At 39.1% G+C, this 20,433-nt stretch overlaps 1 protein-coding gene and 1 non-coding gene across 5 annotated transcripts in view; one reads left to right on the top strand and one right to left on the bottom strand.

Annotated features, from left to right (window-relative positions):
- WAPL (WAPL cohesin release factor) overlaps nucleotides 1-20,433 on the bottom strand; it is an 88,010-nt gene that overhangs the window by 50,452 nt on the left and 17,125 nt on the right. For 2 of the 4 annotated variants that reach the window (XM_054503870.2, XM_054503869.2), the window contains 2 exons: nucleotides 12,252-13,277; nucleotides 9,732-9,850 (listed from right to left, as the gene is read on the bottom strand). In XM_054503870.2, coding sequence (XP_054359845.1) covers nucleotides 9,732-9,850; nucleotides 12,252-13,277 — 1,145 coding nt within the window. The remainder of the gene's footprint in view (nucleotides 1-9,731; nucleotides 9,851-12,251; nucleotides 13,278-20,433) is intronic. The other 2 variants (XM_054503871.2, XM_063669880.1) reach the window with 1 other exon arrangement.
- On the top strand, nucleotides 993-1,097 carry LOC129006950 (U6 spliceosomal RNA). Its single transcript, XR_008492139.1, has one exon. It is a non-coding gene; the product is annotated as a U6 spliceosomal RNA (small nuclear RNA).

Genomic DNA, 20,433 nt, shown 5'->3' with positions numbered 1-20,433 from the left:
CATCATTTCAACTATGTTCTTACTACAAGTTTTCTTCACCCTCCTCATCTTCTTTCTGAGTCAGCCCTCAATCCTGATATTAACAACTCCTCTATATTCCTGGGAGACGTTAAAAGAAACTGTCATAGACACGTATGCTTAAGAGTTAATGCTTTCTGGGCCAGGTGTGGTGGCTCATGCCTGTAATCCCAGCACTTTAGGAGGCAGAGGTGGGTGGATCACGAGGTCAGGAGATCGAGACCATCCTGGCTAACGCGGTGAAACCCCACCTCTACTAAAAAATACCAAAAAAAATTAGCCAGGCATGGTGGCAGGCGCCTGTAGTCCCAGCTACTTGGGAGGTTGAGGCAGGAGAACGGAGTGACCCCGGGAGGCGGAGCTTGCAGTGAGCTGAGATCGCACCACTGCACTCCAGCCTGGGCAACAGAGCGAGACTCTGTCTCAGAACAAATAAACAAACAAACAAAAAGAGTTAATGCTTTCTAACACAGGGTAGAGGGGTAGGTAGAGGGAAAGGGGACCTCTTGGCCAGACTATGTCAGCAGAACTAAGGTGAGGAAGATGGTCAGCATAGTCAAGAAACTAGTTACATACATGACGACTGTGAAAATAAGAACACGTGGAGGATAATGGAAACCAGATTTCTCTCGGTGAAGGGAATTAAAATATGGAAAATGACAAGTCTAGAATAAAACGTGGTATCGGAAATATTAGTGTGAACTCATGGTTCTAAACATACATAGAATGACCATGAAATAGACATGTGTCTGTATATGAAAGAGTATATGCATATTTTTACATTTTTCCTAGCTGTCTACTCAGAGGGCCTAGAAGCAATGACACTTCAGAAGAAATAACCATACCTAGTGAACAAATATTTATTTCTAAATACCATTCTCCATGAACTGCAAACAGGAATCCTTGAAGAAATGGCTGACTCCAGGACTGGGAAAGTATAGGATGAGCCTGGAACATCTTAGAATGTCAGTAAGGTGCTCGCTTCGGCAGCACATATACAAAAACTGGAACTATACCAAGAAGATTAGCATGACCCCTGCACAAGGATGACACACAAATTCATAGAGCATTAAAATTAAAGAAAATAGAATATTAAGTAAGAAAATGCAAAATAGTGGGACACATCAAAGCCAGCTTGAAGGAACATCCACCAACCAAATCTAAGAAGATCAAACTAATGACAGAACTATGATTTAAATAAATATAGTAACAAATGATTGAATAAAGTAGAAATCCATGTTCATATTATAATAACTAAATGAATACATATAAAAATACATGCATATACTCTAACCTACATGGAGGGGAAGAAAATATCTACCTTACACTACAAGGCCAAATACTAATAACTGTAGAACAAATGCTATAATTAGAAAATCACATTTGGCAACCAATGTTGTAAAAACTGACTCAGGCAACAATCAATGCTAAAACTAGGGGGTGAAAGTCTAATGAGGAAAGGTGACGAACCTGAAAAATACCATCTTAACCAAGTGATCAGTTAACATCAGTAGCAATGGTACAAACTGACATTAAGTACTACCTGATGTGATGCAGCAAGAAAATGGCATCTCCTCTGTATTGCCATCAAAACTGTCTAACCTGAGTCTAATCATGAGAAAGTATCAAACACAAACTGAGGGACATTCGACAAAATAACTGGCCTTAACTCCCCCAAAGACGTAAAAACCATGAAAAGACCAGGAAACACAGATCCCATGGCAGACTGAAGGAGACTAGAGACTTGTGACAACTAAACTAACATGTGATTCTGGATTAGATCATAGGTTCTTTGTTTAGGAGACATGGGGGTGTAGTTTAGTTGTTTTGCTATAAAGAACATTACTAGGACAATTGCTGAAATTTGAATGGGATCTGTAGATTAGACAATGGATTACATCAATGTTAACTCTTTGGTTTTGATGGGTATTCTGTGGCAGTATAGCAAAGTGCTCTTGTTTTTACAAAGTACAAACTAGGTATTTAGGAGTAATGGGCATCATATCTGAATTTACTATCAAGTCACACACACATACATATACAGCAATGGGAGGAGGATGCATTTCACTCCCCAGGAAACATTTGGCAATGTCCAGAGACATTTTGGGTTGTAACAACAAGGCAAGAGGGGGGGGTGCTACTGACAACAAGTGGAAAGACGCCAGGGATGTTGCTGAATATCCTCCAGTGTACAGGGCCAGCCTCCAAACCAAGAATTATTCAGTCCAAAATATCAATAGTGCTCAGGCTGAAAAACTGTTGATAGAGCAGGAGGAAAACTCCTGCCACTACAAATCATAGACTACCTCTTTTCCACCTGGAAATGGGGCCACTGGAATTCTTAAATCTAATCAGATTAGAGAGCTAGAAAATCCAGATACTCTCACTGGCCTACCATTAAAATGAATAAAGGTTTTGCCTTGGGAAAAAAAAAGCGGGGGCTACTATGTTAAGACACAGCTTAAGACACAGTTTTGGCTTGGCACGGTGGGAGGCCGACTTTAGTACTTTGGGAGGCCAAGGTGAGCAGATCGCTTGAGGTCAGCAGTTCAAGATCAGACTGGCAAACAGGTGACACCCCATATCTACTAGAAATACAAAAATTAGCCGGGCATGGTAGTACACGTCTGTAATCCCAGCTATCTGGGAGGCCGAGGCAGGAGAATTGCTTGTACCTAGGAGGCAGAGGTTGCAGTGAGCCGAGATCGTGCACTCCAGCCTGGGGGACAGAGTGAGACTCCATCTCAAAAAAAAAAACACATACACACACACACACACACACACAGAGCTTTACTCATATTACATTTTTCAAATAAGCTCGGTCCCATAGCTCTTTTTGTTTTATAAATTAGCAATAATTTTCTTAGTTTTCTGACACTATCACTTTGCATCCATCAACAGTAAATAGGTCTGCTGCTGACTCAAGTTGCCATGACCTGATTTACTTTAGGCCAGATAGATTCCTTCATAATCAGGTCAAGTACATGTACACTGCTGCCTTCTAAGCTATGTTAGTAGCAAAGAAATTACTCCAACATTAAGTTCAAAACTAACTTAAAAAAACAGAACACAAATAGGTACAAATGACCTCAAATGAATATAGAATTAACATAAGCAGACAGTATAAAAATCATTTCAACAAATTTTAACACAGTACCATAACTGTTCATCCTAAGTAAACTATAATCTAAGGAAAAAACGAATTGCAAAGAAATTAAAAATCACTCAGTATATTTATTGCTCACATTATTGGAATTATAATTTTGATATATATGTATGCTGTAGGATAAAGCAAATAGGTATACAATTCTGTGATGTTAAATTTGAAGGCTGGGCGCGGTGGCTCACACCTGTAATTCCAGCACTTTGGGAGGTCGAGGTGGGTAGATCACCTGAGGTCGGGAGTTCGAGACCAGCCAGACCAACATGGAGAAACCCCATCTCTACTAAAAATACAAAAATTAGCTGGGCATGGTGGCACATGCCTGTAATCCCAGCTACTCCGGAGGCTGAGGCAGGAGAAGCACTTGAACCCGGGAGGTGGAGGTTGCAGTGAGCCGAGATCATGCCACCGCACTTCAGCCTGGGTGACAGAGCAAGACTCTGTCTTAAATAAATAAATAAATAAATAAATAAATTTGAAAAAGAAACTATCAATAACATAAACTCATGGTTCTTTTTTTTTTTTTTTTTTTTTAAGATGGAGTCTCGCTCTGTCGCCCAGGCTGGAGTGCAGTGGCACGATCTCTGCTCACTGCAAACTCTGCCTCCCGAGTTCGTGCCATTCTCCTGCCTCAGCCTCCCGAGTAGCTGGGACCACAGGCGCCCGCCACCACACCTGGCTAATTTTTTGTGTTTTTAGCAGAAACAGGGTTTCACCGTGTTAGCCAGGATGGTCTCGATCTCCTGACCTAGTGATCCACCCGCCCCGGCCTCCCAAAGTGCTAGGATTACAGGCGTGAGCCACCGCGCCCAGCACGGTTCATTTTTCAACATTATCTCCTAACTCTGTCTGAAGAAAGGCCCTTGACGCGATGAACACACTCAGCACTCAGATCTTGGTTTCTAAGTACTAATGTCCACAAAAAGAACCAAGGTTCCTAGAAAAATACATGATTCCATGACTTAAACAGGGAATCTACAAGACGAGCCTGAGCCATCTTATTGTACAGAAGGCAAGAGAAGTGCTCAAAGATGACAGGTTATTTCAAAAGGATACAAGAGACAGCTTGAAATGGTTCACACTGGCCAAATATAAAACAAGTTCAACTTAAAAAAAAAAAAAAAAGCAAAGTCAACTATAAAACATATAGTAAATAGTATTTATTTTTATTGCATATATTTAACATGCAAGATAATGTTTTAATAAACACAATGATTACTACAAGCATCCATCACTTTCCAGTTACCCTGTGTGTGTTAAGAGCACCTACAATCTACTCTTTTAGCAAATGTCCTATATTATTAACTACAGGTCTCCTACTGTACATCAGATAGCTACATTTATTCATCCTATGTAACTGCAAGTATGTACTGTCTGACCAACACTGCCCTATTTCCTCCCCCTCCTCATCCCTGATCCACCATTCTATTCTGTTTCTACATATTCAACTATTTTTAATTTGACACATAAGTGAGATCATGCCGTTTTTAATATTCTTTGTGTCTGAGTTATTTAACCTAGCATAATGTAAGTAAAAATTTTATCGAATAAGCAAAAATTACTGAATCTATAGTGATGGAGACAGTTGGAAGAAGGAGAGGGGAAGGAGAAGAGAGATGAAGGTTCCTCTTTACAAAATTCCAGCTATTAAATGTGTAAGAAATAACGATTAGAAAACTCATCATTCTGTAACTCGAGCAATAAATGATGTAGGCAAAGCTCAACAATGGATACAAAAATGATGAGGTAAGACAATAATGGGGAATAGGGCATGCACGTGGTACTAGACTAGCACTCCAAAGTTTCCTAACTAAATTATGAAATGAGATATGTACTTTTATTTTGTTGAGAGCTGGTGATCACAACCTTAACTAGGTGGTCAAACAATGCTAAGAGTGGAGTGACCAGGTATCATGAGACTTCTGATGTAAAGCATCATACACAACGCAACCGGTGAAATAGTCTCCTCCCGCCCCCCCACCAAAAAGTCTAATCTGAATTTAATGAAACTTCCAGACTTAAATTCTGGTACTTTAATGCAGTGAGGCAATAAGTTAAATGATATCAGTAGGAAACAATCAGATAAATTCTGAACGTAGAACTTTCTGTAAGACAAATATCCCGGGCTCTTAAAAAAACCATCAGGGCCATCCCGGCGCGGTGGCTCACACCTGTAATCCCAGCGCAGACACGGGCAGATCACGAGGTCAGGAGATAGAGACCATCCTGGCTAACACGGTGAAACCCCGTCTCTACTAAAAATACAAAAACAAAATTAGCCGGGTGTGGTGGCAGGCGCCTGTAGTCCCACCTACTCGGGAGGCGGGAGAATGGCGTGAATCCAGGAGGCGGAGCTTGCAGTGAGCGGAGATGGCGCCACTGCACTCGAGGCTGGGCGACAGAGTGAGACTCCGTCTCAAAAAAAAGAAAAAAAAAAAAATTCAGGGCCAAGGGGAATTTTTTTCAAAGGGGGTACTGTTCAAAACTAAAAGAGACATAACTAAATGATTATGGTTTGGGAAAAAAATATGAAAAGACATTTTGAAGATGGGGAAAACTGAATACAGTGATTATCAGATTATATCAAAGAATTACTAGGAATTGACTTAAGTGTTATATAACCACAGGTATGAGACCTTTTTCTTAAGAAATGCAGGCAATTTACTTTCAAATAAGACCATATATATATTTAATATAATAAACTTTCAAGACTGTACATATACTTAATATAAGTATTATACAGTAAATATATATTACAGAGAGGGAGAAAGGAAAGGCACCATGTACAATTATGGTTAAAGGCTAACTGGAAAGCAATCTAGGCAGAGGGATATGGGTATTCATCTTACTGCTCTTTCACGTTTTCTGTATATTTCAAATTTTCATTTATTTATTTAATTTATTTTTTAAGAGACAGGGTCTCACTCTGTTGTCCAGGCTCCAGTGAAGTGATGTGATCACAGCTCACTGCAGCCTTGAACTCCTGGGTTCAAGTGATCTTCCTGTCTCAGCCTCCCAAGTAGCTTGGACTACAACCAAGCCACCATGCCCAACTACATTTTTTTTTTTTTTTAAGAGATGGGGCCAGGCGCATTGGCTCACGCCTGTAATCGCAGGACTTTGGGAAGCCGAAGCAGGTGGATCAACTGAGGCCAGGAGTTCGAGACCAGCCTGGCCAACATGATGAGACCCTGCCTCTACTAAAAACACAAAAAATTAGCCAGGCATGGTGGCGCTTGCCTGTAGTCCCAGCTACTCAGGAGGCTAAGGCAGGAGAATTGCTTGCACCTGGGAGGCAGAGGCTGCAGTAAGCTGAGATTGCGCCACTGCACTCCAGCCTGGGCAACAGAGCAAGACTCTGCCTCAAAAAAAATTTTATAAAGATGTTATCTGGCTTTTTTACTGCATTGACATTTGTATGGATGGTGCAAAAGCAACGGTGGGTAAAACTGCTGGTGCCTTAGCACAAATAAAGGTAGGACTTCTGAACTGCTACACACTATGTAGCAGTCAAAAAGTAAAATGCAAGTTTCACTTAAAGCCCTTAATGAAGGAATAAAAAGTTAATTTTATTAAATCTCTATACCTGAATACACTAATAATCTCTGTGACAAAACAAGTATGCATAAAACACTTCTGCTGCATGCAAAGTACAGTGGTTGTATGGAGAAAAAACCACCACTGTTTAAGTTGCAAGCCAAACTAGCTACTTTTTTCTCAAACATCATCTTTACTGGAAAGATCGACAAACTATGCTGATTCAAACGTGGGAATGTGGCAGGCATTTTCTCGAAAACAAAGAGTAAATCTGTTACCATCAGTTGTTTTCCTTGAAGTATTTGCTTCCAATAAAAAAAAAACTGAACTTTTAAGCAAAAACAAATTTTAGAGAACTTGTATCTACCACTGTGAACTTGATAGGTTCCCAGTACTTACAAACTTTTCTGAGTTTGGCAGTGGTATTAATGTGGTTTTTCGATACTGTATAATGAAATGTGTCATCATTTGAAAGATTTGCGTAATTCATCGTAACCAGTATTTTGCAAGTGACCAGTGTATGATGTTACAAAGCATGTATGGGTAAATGCCCATTCAAAATGCAAGATAAAGCAGCAGATTTTAATGCAATGTATGAAAGGTTACTGGCATGGTTTCACATTCCAAGTTGCAACTAATCATTAAGAAACTCCCATTTCTTGAGTTTTGGGGTAGTACTGTAGAAGAATATCCAAAATTACCTGAAAAGGTTATTAAAATACAACTACATATCACTGTGAAGTCATACAGTTTTCTAGAAATTCAAAGTCTCACCTAAGCACCTGGGAGTGCAAAACTATAGCACAATTACATTGAAAAGATCCCCAATGGGCTCTTCAGGTAAAATAGGAAAAATAAGGCCATAAAAATTGAACACACTCATTCTTTAGTTACTTAAAAGCAATTCAATCTACAAGAATAAAAGGTACTGGCAACCTCTAATTTTAACTTTAAATAACAAAATACTATAACAAGCTATTTAAGGAATTTTTTACAAAAAAGGCGAAGTCAAATTATTCTCAACACCTATGCTGGACCACATTACATTTTGGGAGGCCAAGGCAGGCAGATAGCCTGAGCCTAGGGGTTCAAGACCAACATGGGCAACAAACTGAAACCACATATCTACAAAAAATACAAAAATTAGCCAGGTATCATAACGCATGCCTGTAGTCCCAGCTATTTAGGAGTCTGAGGTGGGAGATCACCTGAGCCCGAGGACGTCAAGGCTGCACTGAGCTGGGATCACACCACTGCATTCCAGCCTGGGTGAGAGTGAGACCATCTCAAAAAAAAAGAGGAGGAGGAATAAAGTTGGCTCTAACCTTATACCATATACAAAAATTAACTTAAAATAGAACAAAGATCTAAATGTAACGACCTAAAACTATGAAATATAGGAAAAAAACATAGACAAAAGTGTACATAACACTGGATCTGGCAACAATTTATTGGATATGACACCAAAAGCACAGACAACAAAATGACAAATTAAACATCAAAATTAAATATGTTTTTGCATCAAAGGACAATGTCAATACGGTGCAAACCAACTAATGAAATAGCAGAAAATATTTGTAAACCATATTACTGCTAAGGATTAACATACTACTACAACTCAATAAAAACAAAAAAACTCAATTCAAAAATGGGCAAAGGGCCAGTCACGGTGACTCACGCCTGTAATTCCAGCACTTTGGGACACCAAGGCAAGTGTATCACCTGAGGTCAGGAGTTAGGGACCAGCCTGACAAACATGATGAAACCCTATCTCTACTAAAAATACAAAATTAGCCAAGCATGTGGTCACATGCGTGTAATCCCAGCTACTTGGGAGGCTGAGGCAGGAGAATTCCTTGAACCCAGGAGGCGGAGGTTGCAGTGAGCCAAGATTGTGCTCCAGCCTGGGCAACAAGAGCGAAACTCCATCTAAAACAAACAAAAAAACTGGGCAAAGGACTTAGACATTTCTTCAAAGATACAAAAATAGCCAGTAAACACATAAAAAATGCTCAACATCACTAATCATTAGTGAAGTACAAGTCAAACCACAATGAGATACCACTTCACACCCCTTAGGCTATTATCAAAAAACAGAAAATAGAAGTGCTGGTAAGGATACGAAGAAACTAGGGCCCTCATACATTGCTGGTAGCAATGTAAAATGGTGCAGACACCACAGAGAACAGTTTGGCAGTTCCTCAGAAAGTTATAGGCCTACCATACTGACCCAGGAAATCCACTCCTAGGTATATATATCCAAAAGAACTGAAAGCAGAGACTCAAACAGATATATCTGTATGCCAACCTTCACAGCAGCATTATTCACAGTAACCAAAAGATAAAAACAATCCAAGTGCCCATCAACAGATGAATCGATAAACAAAATGTGGAAGGCATGGAGGTGTGGTGGTGTGTGTATGTCTCACACACAATGGAATATTCTTTTATATATATACATATATATCTTACATACAACGGAATTTTATTTAGCCATAAAAAGGAATGAAATTTTGACATACAGTAAAAGACGGATGTACCTTAGAAAAATCAGGCTTAGTGAAATAAACCAGATTCATACAATGTTCGTCCTTTTGTATCTGGTTTATGACGAATATTGTATGATTCTATTTATATAAGATACTTAGAAAAAGCACATTCCTAGAGAGAGAGTGGAATAGTATTGACTACGTGTGAGGTGGGGGAGGAAGTTATTGGTTAATGGATACGGAGTTTTTGTTGGATATGATAAAAAGGTTTTGGGTATAGATAATTGTGATGGTTACATAACACTGTGAAAGTAATGCCACTGACTTGTACACTTGAGAATGGTTTAAAAAATATGTGTATTTTACAATTTTTAAAAAATGGTTACATCTGAAAAAATGACTTACATATATCCTTTGAAAGACAGTTGCTATGATGTTTATTAGTAACTTTCAAATAAAAAATTAAGAGTTGAGCCCTCCAATAACAAATAAATAATAAAAATCACTGATAGTGCTTTACTTACCCGTTTGGGGCCACTAAAAATCTTTCTGGTATTTTCCTTTGATTTATCTCCTTGTTTATTTATGGGCTTCTTCACACTTTCAGGCACACCAGGCAAGTCCTCTGTAAAATCCAAGTTTTCTGAAATGGTAATCAAAACTATCTAGCTTACTAATATTTCAAATTACCTACCAGACAACCTATCAAGATTATATATACATGAATGACTGAAAATGGGAAGAAAAGAATAAAGGAAATCAGAGCACCACAGAGCTGACAAAATACTCCCTAGAATAAGAAGTTTCATTCTGCCATTCTCCCTTCCTGCTTGTCCCTCCCGAAAGACAAATCATAAGCCTGGTTGCTGCGTATGTGTTCTAGTCTTATTTTATGTCAAATGGAAAAATCAAATCTTTTCCAAAATAATTTTCTTACTTCCGAAAGGTCACATAACTGCTGGATATCTATGGATACTGACACTGGAATGGTATGGTTTATACACACACAAAACATCATGTGTATCTACCTGTAACATTTTTCAGAACTTTAAATCCACTAAATCATGTTGGCCTTCAAAGAATGCCTGCTGGCAACTACAAAAGCCACATTTAAAACACCAGAAAAGGAGGACAGTTATCCTTGGCAAGAGATTCAAAATGACCTAATACAACAAAGTTTAATGATTTGTCGGTCTTCAAACACAATTAACCAAAGAGTCAGTTTATTTCCCAACTGGTTAAAAATATGTATCTTTTTCTAAGCGAAACAAAATAGGAAAAATAGGAAGACTTTTCTCTATCCCAATGCTTAAAATTTTTTGCTGTTTCACATATGGTATAAAGACTCAAATTTCAACTTTGGGTAGATCAACCAAATGGCCTCTACTTTTCAAATGTTATTTAGCATCTACTTCAAGTTTCTCAAAGGGAGTCTAATTTCACATTTTAAATCTTTAAAAGTTGTATTACCCAAGATGTAAATTTCAGCCACAGATTCTCAATTGCAGGGGATAACTTGCTATCCAGGTTAGAATAAAAGCTTATAAGTAAACTACAGCAGGACAAGGGCACTGGTATTGTATAGCAGTATTTATCATTCTACTGAGGAAACAAATGCCTAGCTGTTCTGCCCAGCCAGATCTTAAGTGATTATAGTAAGGCTGCTGCAAACTTCCAGTCTCCAGAAAAGATTCAAAGACAACACTGGATGTATTTCTTTTTTCTTTTTTTTTCGGGGGAGGCAGGGGTGAGCCCCTAGGGGTACTCCTGTGTATGTCTAGTTTTGAAGAATAAATTAAGCAAAACTATTTTTAGGCCAAATAAAGCAAAATGGTAGGTAATCTCAAGAATGACTTATATTCTACAAGAGAATTTGTATTTTAAAATACTACTGTAATTCTAATTTACCATAATGATACTTCTGTGACCCTACCAGGAAAAAAGCTTTATTTAATATGTAAACCTATCCAGAAAAACTATATTTGGTTAAGAAACCATGTATCCCAGAAGCTTTCACAAATTCTTCCTCACTAGATAGTCAATCCACTTCACAAAGCCCTCGTCAGGTAATGACTTAATTATAGCAGAGCTAACCTATTTCTTTTGTTTGTCTCTCACAGTGGAGACTGAACTCCTTGAGGACCCTTAGTCATTACCGGGTCTACAATCTCGGCACAAATTAAATTTCCACAGTTAAGAGGGAATGCATACTTACCTGGCACTTTTCCATTTTATTAAACCAACTTAGGAGGGTTTGAGAGTGTTTTGAATGTTTATTAGTTTTTAGCCAACCACAAAGAGTTTTTAAATTCTAATATTCCGGTATTTCCCTCATTATAACCACCTATTATCAGTATAGTTCCAAAGGTCCAAAATCTAATCTATGTCTTCACTGCATTTGGATTTGTCAAGTGGAAACATCACAATGTTTGGTGCCCCTGCCCCATATACATATGTGCTTTAAAATTCTCAAGTGCTAAAGGTTAAATTAAAACTCAAATATGAAGACTCTTCAATCTACAAATTGGTTCCTTACAACTTGGGACCTGATCATTAACACTTAAAACGCTGTACCTTTAGATAAGGTGATTTATGGTTCTAATAGGTACTTTTAATAAATATAACAAGCTAAAATTGAGTATCTAGGAAGAAACTATGCAGCTGTTGATTCAAGCCTGAAAAACACATTTAAAGCAGCGCCCCCAGCCATCAACAGGGAGTACATGCCAGTTCCTAGTGGATGCCTGAAACCAGGGATAGTACACCAAAACCTGTATATACTATGTTTTTTCATATACATACCTATGATAAAGTTTAATTTATAAATCAAGCACAGTAAGAGATTAGCAATGACTAAGAATAGAACAGAATGATTTTAACAATACGCTACAATAAAAGTTATGTGAATGGGGTCTTTATCTTAGTATACCGTACTCACCTCTTTTCAGAATATGGTTGACCTTGGGTAATTGAAACCACAGAAAGTGAAACTGCAGGTAAGGGGGGACTATTGTACTTATTATATATTTTTTTTAAATTCTTACCTGCATTGTTAGTACCAGACTGACTGTCCTGGGAATTATCATTGCTTTCTGGGGGAGGCTGCAAGGAGGGTGATGGAGCTGTTTTAGTTCTTTTTTTGCTTGTCTTTCTTTCCACTTGACAGTCATCATCTTCATCATCTTCGCTTTCACTGAGATCATCAAAGCCAAAATACTTAATTTTGTAATTAGAACTTCCAGAACCTCCTTCATCACCTCCTGTCTCATGATCTTCAAAACCAAAAAATTCAAGTTTAACATCCTTTTTGGATTTAGTATTACTAGGTCGAAATCTAGTAGTGGTCTTAGAAGTTGCAATATCTGCCTTTTTTCTAAGACGACCAGCTTCTCCCAAATCTGCAGGAGTGGATGCAGTGAACTCATCCATGCTGCGTTCCATAGTATCCTGTATGGTAACATTACAAACTGACAAGCAAGATGGATGTAAAACAGTGTAATCTCTAGTCCGTCCAACTGTCCCTCTAAAACTGGTCCCACAACTTACACCTCCTTTCTTTGCCTGATTCAGGCCATCTTTACTCGATTCACTGTTTGCTTTGGCTAAGGCCTGACTGGTGCCGTCCATCAGCTTATCAAAATTTGATGCTCCTTGGGAGGATTTCGTTTTATTGGCCCTACAGTACGTCCTACAGTTGGTTGGCCTAAGAACACTTTGTACAATATCTTCCTCAATGGCTTCATTCAGATTTTCCAATCGATTTTTAAAATCGTCATCCTTCATCTCCAAAAGGGGATCACTATCCAAACTTAAAATACAGTCTTCTGATCTGATGTCTTCAAAATCATTATCCCATTCAAACAAACCAGTTCTTACAGATCCCTTGATTGGAGATATTTCTGATGGTGATTCTGGCCTTTTCCCAAATTGGGAGTTCCAAGTATCATTTGTTTCCTTGATTTCAGAAGCCACTGTAGTTTCTGCACTGGGTTTCTTAGTACTGTCGTCAGCATTTTTGTGAATATGGTGACTATTCTTTTCACGTTCTTCATGAAAATTCTCCACTTTATCTGTAAAAATAAGTCAAAGGATAAAAACATGAGTGGTATCAATATAAAAGTTAATAAATAACAGATATGTGGTTAATCAACAGTATATGATCAACCTTGGAAGAACTGCAAATAATTTTAAGTTGTGAAGAAATTAACATTTACATATCAGACATTTCCTCTCCTATCTTTTCAGTGTATAGCTCTCATGCCTTCTACTGACCTTTCCTCAGGCAACCAAGTCCCTTAAAATTGTAAACTCACAAAAATTTCAGCAGGGTTAAGCAAATGAATCCATTCACAATGACATGTAAATGACTCAGCCAAACCTTCTTAGGGGTATTATGGGCTTTTCAAATAAAGACGCTTAAATTAAAAATCATTTAGTAAAACCTAAACCAACTGAACAGTTAATAAAAACCTACCAGTGTTTTTATTTATCTGGGATAGGGCTGCCCATAAGGTATGCTAGTTCTATCCAGATCCTATGGACAGGTTTCTCTAGCTATTTCTGTTCTTTCTTCTAATCCTAAAAGCCATATAATCTCAAGGAATTTTAGCAGTAGTTCTGGTGTGTTAGTTAAATGGCTAATAGTGGCTATTTATGCATATCAGCCAGTAATAAATCCTTAGCCTGCCTATTCATCTTCTACGTGGAGAATTCATTTTTGTTGCCTTCAATTTTTACTATCAGAACATTTTTATAACCTTTCCAAATGAGATACAAATATGATTCCAACTGGTATTATTATTAATTCCCTCAACTTGTAGAAAAACACTGACAAAATGTATACCCTATGCCAAACAATAAAATTACTTCCACAAAATACATCTACATTTAAGAAAAGCTATTTACAAATCTCAATTAGCGTCATCAAATACAGGTGAGAGGGATGCTTTACATGGACAGATTCACTGTATAATTTTTAATGCTACCCAATAGGTTTTCCTGCCCTCAAGACAGGATCTCACTGTCACCCACACTGGAATACAGTGGTGTGATTACAGCTCACTGCAGCTTCAGAGACTTCCAGGCCTCAAGTGATCCTCCCACCTCAGCCTCCTGAGCAGCACTCCCAAGTAGCTGGAACTACAGGTGTGCACCACCACGCCTGCCTAACTTCCCTTTTTATTTAACAGACAGGGTCACACTATGGTACCTAGGCTGGTCTTGAACTCCTGGGCTCAAGCAAACGTCCCGCCTCTGCCTCCCAAAGTGCTACAATCACAGGCATGAGCCACCACGCCCAGCCTCCAAAGGGTTTTAATGTAATTTAACAGGTTAAGATTTGGTAATATCTTTTAAAACTAAAAATGTACATGTGAAAGAAAGGACTTACTCTTGAAGCCAGCAGTTTCATTTACAAGTATTTAGAAATAACTTTCCATGAACACAAAATTACATAAGTAACAAGAAACTCAATACAACACTGTTTCCTGGTTTTTGCTTTCATAAACAATATACCAATTAATAAAGAATTAAATTACCATATAGCAACACACCTGAATACTATGCAGTTGTTAAAAAGAATGAGGCAGCTCTACATTATGTACAGATATGGATGCTCTTAGAGATGGGAATGACTAAGGGATAAGGAACAAGAAAAGACTTTCATACTTCTTGAATTTTATACTGCATGTAAGTTGTCTATTCAAAAGCCAAAACATAAAAAATGCCAAAATTGTATATTTTTGGAGTCCTTATCTGTTAAAAAAATATATTTATGAATCAAATACAACATCTAGAATTTATTTTGGTGAGGATAAAAATGAAACAAGACTGGCAATGAATTGTTTGTTGAAGATAAACAGTTGAACTGTTTAATGGAGATAGAGATATAGACATATAATCATTTTTGTAGACATAAACACACAAATGTATGCATCTGTGTAACTGTATACTAGTCTATACACACAAATATATACAGACTTCCTTTACCCTCTTATAAGAAAATGAAGATACTTCCTTTGATTTCTTACCAAACCCATCATTACACAGATGAGAAAAAGAGGCCCAGAGAGGCTAATGACTACAGAGGTTCTCAATTAAATCAATAGCCAAAAGAGGCTTCATAAAAAAGACCCATACCAAACTATATTACACTACCTCTAGTGGTGGCTGCTAAACACTAAAATGCTAGGCCAGGCGTGGTGGCTCATGCCTGTAACCCCAGCAGTTTGGGAGGCCGAGGCTGGCGGATCATGAGGTCAGGAGTTCGAGGCCAGCCTGGCCAACATGGTGAAACCCTGTCTCTACTAAAAACACAAAAATTAGCCAGGCGTGGTGGCGGGCGCCTGTAGTCCCAGCTACTCAGGAGGCTGAGGCAGGTGAACTGCTTGAACCCGGGAGGCAGAGGTTGCAGTGAGCCAAGATCACGTCACTGCACTCCAGCCTGGGCAAAAGAGCGAGACTCTGTTTAAAACAACAACAACAACAACAAAACTAATGCACTGGCTGGGCGTGGGGGCTCACACCTGTAATCCCAGCACTTTGGGAGGCTGAGGGGGAAATAGCAAATGTTTATCTCATGATGTGCTGAGGACTAAACTTAAACAATGCCTTTAACTTGTAAGAAATCTGTACAAATGATACAAAGTGGCTTGGAGACCATAACCCATGAAATACAGCTGAGGCAACTAGAAAGGTTTAATTGGTGCAGGAATGGGGGGAAACTGCCATTACATGAAAGCTGCCTTTAAATATCTGAATGGCTGTCATGATAAGAAAACAAACTTCGCCGGGCGCGGTTGCTCATGCCTGTAATCCCAGCACTTTGGGAAGCCGAAGCGGGGTGCATCACCAGGTCAGGAGATCGAGACCATCCTGGCTAACACAACGAAACTCCGTCTCTACTAAAAATACAAAAAAATTAGCCAGGCGTGGTGGCGGGCATCTCTAGTTCCAGCTACCCAGGAGGCTGAGGCAGGAGAATGGCGTGAACCCAGGAGGCGGAGCTTGCAGTGAGCCAAGATCACAACACTGCACTACAGCCTAGGTGACAGAGCGAGACTCCATCTCAAAAAAAAAATAATACACACATGAAAAATGCTTATCATTAGTTGCTAGGGAAACATAAAAGGTAAATTCCTTAATATACCAAGAATCTTTACACATCATTAAGTCCAATGTCCCAGTAGAAAATGGGGCTAGGGGCCAGGCACAATGGCTCAGGCCTATAATCCCGGCTCTTTGGGAGGCCGAGTTAGGCAGATCACTTGAGGCCAGAAGTTCAAGACCAGTGTGGCCAACATGGTGAAAACTGTCTCCACTAAAAAGACAAAAAAAACGAGCCAGGCGTGGTGGCACATGCCAGTCGTCCTTGCTACTTGGGAGGCTGAGGCACAAGAATTGTTTGAACCCAGGAGGCAGAGGTTGTAGTGAGCTGAGATAGCACCACTGCACTCCGGCCTGGGCAACAGAGCAAGACTCTACCTCAAAAATAAATAAATATATAATAAGCCAGGAACACAAAGAAGCAATTCATTCAAATATATATATATAATGAATTAAATAACTCATGAAGGATACTCAATTTCACTCACAATTAAAACTCAAAGTAAAACAAAGCTGAACTATATTTACATAAGCCCTCAGTATGTGCCTGGTACTATTCTAAATACTTTCTATTAATTTATTTTATCTCAAAGCAACCATCAGGCCAGGCGCGGTGGCTCACGCCTGTAATCCCAGCACTTTGGGAGTCCGAGGCAGGCGGATCAGAAGGTCATGAGATCAAGACCATCCTGGCTAACACGGTGAAACCCCGTTTCTACTAAAAATACAAAAAATTCGCTGGACGTGGTGGCAGGCGCCTGTAGTCCCAGCTACTTGGGAGGCTGAGGCAGGAGAATGGCGTGAACCTGGGAGGCGGAGCTTGCAGTGAGCTGAGATGGTGCCACTGCACTCCAGCCTGGGCAACAGAGCGAGACTCCATCTCAAAAAAAAAAAAAAAAAAAAGCAACCATCAGGTAAGTACTACTACCAAGTTCATAATCCCTTACCCACAATTCCAACATCCAAAAAGCTCTAAAAGGTAAAAAGTTTCCTCACAACACACTTGGAAGCAAAACCCCAACCGAAGGGAGGCTATTTATAGTATTTACCCTACTTAGGGAAGGTATGAAGAAACACTATCTTTGATTAGAGAACACCACCTCAGATCCTGATAGGGGCTTATGTAAACTTTCCAAAATCCAAAATAATTCTAAATTCTAAGACACATCTGGCCCCAACGGTTTCAGAAAAGGAAATGTGAACCTCTAACTCATTCCACAGATAAAGGACAGCGGGCTTAAATTACTAGTTGTTGATTACATGGCTATTAAGTGGTATTTACTCTCTGAAAAATAAGGCAACTTATTAAAAAAAAATTGGAAGCAACTTGAAAGTCTGACATTAATAAGGAATTGCTTAAGTAATTTATAGCACATACAGAAATTGACAACGTGCAACAGTATTTTTTCAAAGGGTAGGGAGAGGGCCAAAAAGAAAACTGATACGGAATTATCCCCAAGATATTACATGAGAAAGAGTAAGGTACAAAACAGCAGCAAATTATCATTTTGTGGATTTTAATTTTGTGGATTAAAATACACAGGCACACATGTACATACAGATATGTGGAACTGCCTGTATTGCTTGTATGTGCACAGAACATACCAGAAAGGTTCAAATAAGTAACAATGAATGGTCATTCCAGAGAAAACTGAGGTGGCTAAGGAAATGTACTAGGAGGGAAGCTTTTAACCAACACCATATTGAACCATGTGCAAATAAAAGGTATTTTTGTGTGTTTTTTGGGCTTTTTATTGTTTGTTTTTTTTTGCAAAGGAGTCTCACTCTGTCTCCCAGGCTGGAGGGCAGTGGCGCAATCTCTGCTCACTGCAACCTCTGCCTCCCAGGTTCAAGCTGCCTCAGTCTCCTGAGTAGCTGGGATTACAGGCACTCTCTACCATGCCCAGCTAATTTTTGTATTTTTAGTAGAGATGGGGTTTCACCATGTGGGCCAGGCTGGTCTTGAACTCCTGACCTCAGGCAATCCACCCACCTCGGCCTCCCAAAGTGCTAGGATTACAGGCATGAGAAACCGAGCCCAGCCATAAACGGTTTTAAAAATAAAAGTAGGGCAGGGGCTGGGCGTGGTGGCTCACGCCCGTAATCCCTAAGGCATGAGAATTGCTTGAACCTGGGACGCAGAGGTTGCAGTGAGCCGAGATCACGCCAGTGCACTCCAGCCGGGGCAACAGAGCGAGACTCCATCTAAAAAATGAATAAATAAATAAATAAAATAAATAGATAAATGTATAAGCCCTTTCAATGCCACTTAAGAAACATCTCCTACCCTTATATTCAGACATGTGACATGATGGTCAAAGACACGCATAAAAAGACATTCAATGTAACATTTATGTGTAATAGCAAAAGACTAGAAACTAGACTAGAAGACTAGAGACCGTTATTATAGTACATCCATACAATGGAAAACTATGAAACTGCTTTAAAAAAACCAAGGCAGATCTATAAGATTACAAAAATGTATAAATAAATCTATAATAATCATATCAGATTATAATGAAAATAAGATTATAACTTTAATAATTATAATCTTATTAATATTTATAGATCTGCCTTATAATAATAAACATCTTAAAGATTAAGTGTTCTTAAAGGCATAATACACTAAATATATATATGCATATATGCTCCCATTTGTGTGTGCTTTTAAGAATACAAATATAGACATACATGCTGTGCCTATTAAAGACTGTAACAAACTGTTAACAGCATTGGTTTCAGTGGAAGGGAACTCACTTTTCACTGTTAATAAGGTCATGTGGCTGATCACCAGAGGCACCTGAAAGGCCACAGGAAAAACACAGCACATCTTCCTAAGTGAGCAAATCTTTACTCAAAGATTTGAAGGTAAAAATTATTTTTTAAAACAGTTAAGGCCAGGTACTGTGGCTCACGCCTGTAATCCCAGCACTCTGGGAGGCTGAGGCAGGCAGATCACTTGAGGTCAGCAGTTTGAGACCAGCCTGGCCAACATGGTGAAACCCCGTGTCTACTAAAAATACAAAAAATTGCCATGAGTGGTGCTGCACGCCTGTAATCCCAGCTACTCGGGAGGCTGAGGCAGGAGAATCACTTCAACCCAGGAGGCAGAGGTTGCAGTGAGCCAAGATCCGCCACTGCACTCCGGCCTGGTCAACAGAGTGAGACTCCGTCTTGGGGGGTTAAAAAAAAACGGTTAAGCGTTACAATTGGTAATCCAAAACATTTTATATTTTATAAGGCATACCTATAAAATACAAAATTGACATGCAATTTTAAAGATAAAACACTAACCTAAAAACAATTTCAAAAGTACTATTCAGCTTGGCCCACCACACAGAACAGTCCAGGTTATTGCAACCTTCCCTTAACCCCCACCAACAGCCTGTGGAGAGCCTCACTGTCAACTGCCACAGCTTATCTGCACATCAAGGAGCTTGTTTGCTCCCTGGCCTCCTGCTGAAGCTGCCCATCTCTGCCCTACCCTTGCAGCAGAATAGGAAACACACCACACACCCCAGCCACTCCTCAACCAACTGAGCCTTGGGCCTCCCTTCGAGGTGGTAATTAATTATTCAAACTAGAGACACATACCCCCGGAGGTAAACAAAGGCTTTTCAAATATAGGTACAACTGCATTTTAAGGAAATTCACTTCTAAATCCCCAACTTCCAGGTGTATACTGTTCCAAAAACTGATTTGCCAACCCATCTGGGATTAACCAATCACTCTTCTCCCATATTACAAACATTAATAACAGCATATCGCTCACCTATCCCTAATCTTATATGGTACATTTTTCCAACTCTTGACATGACCTATAAAGAAATAATGTGATAGATTGTTGGTTTCTGTACTTCATAATTAAGTAAAACTTTCATGTGTGGGTAACAAATCCTTTGCATGTCAGGTGGTTTCCTAAATTAATTGCATTTCACAGAACTGAAAAGATCTAACAAACTGACTCATTACAATGAATTTCTATGATTACCACGTGCTTTGTGGCATGTAAGAATTCAAATAATAGAAACTGCCATAGCAAAACTCTTACCATTCTTATCTTTATTTTGTTAATTTATGGCTTCTCAACATTTACACATATTAAAAAATTGAAATAGGAGG

This window comes from Pongo pygmaeus, chromosome 8 (genome assembly GCF_028885625.2).
Source record: "Pongo pygmaeus isolate AG05252 chromosome 8, NHGRI_mPonPyg2-v2.0_pri, whole genome shotgun sequence".
NCBI classification, from domain to species: Eukaryota; Metazoa; Chordata; class Mammalia; order Primates; family Hominidae; genus Pongo; species Pongo pygmaeus.
Note: the sequence above shows the minus strand (reverse complement) of the source record. Positions and strands in the feature narration are given on the sequence as shown.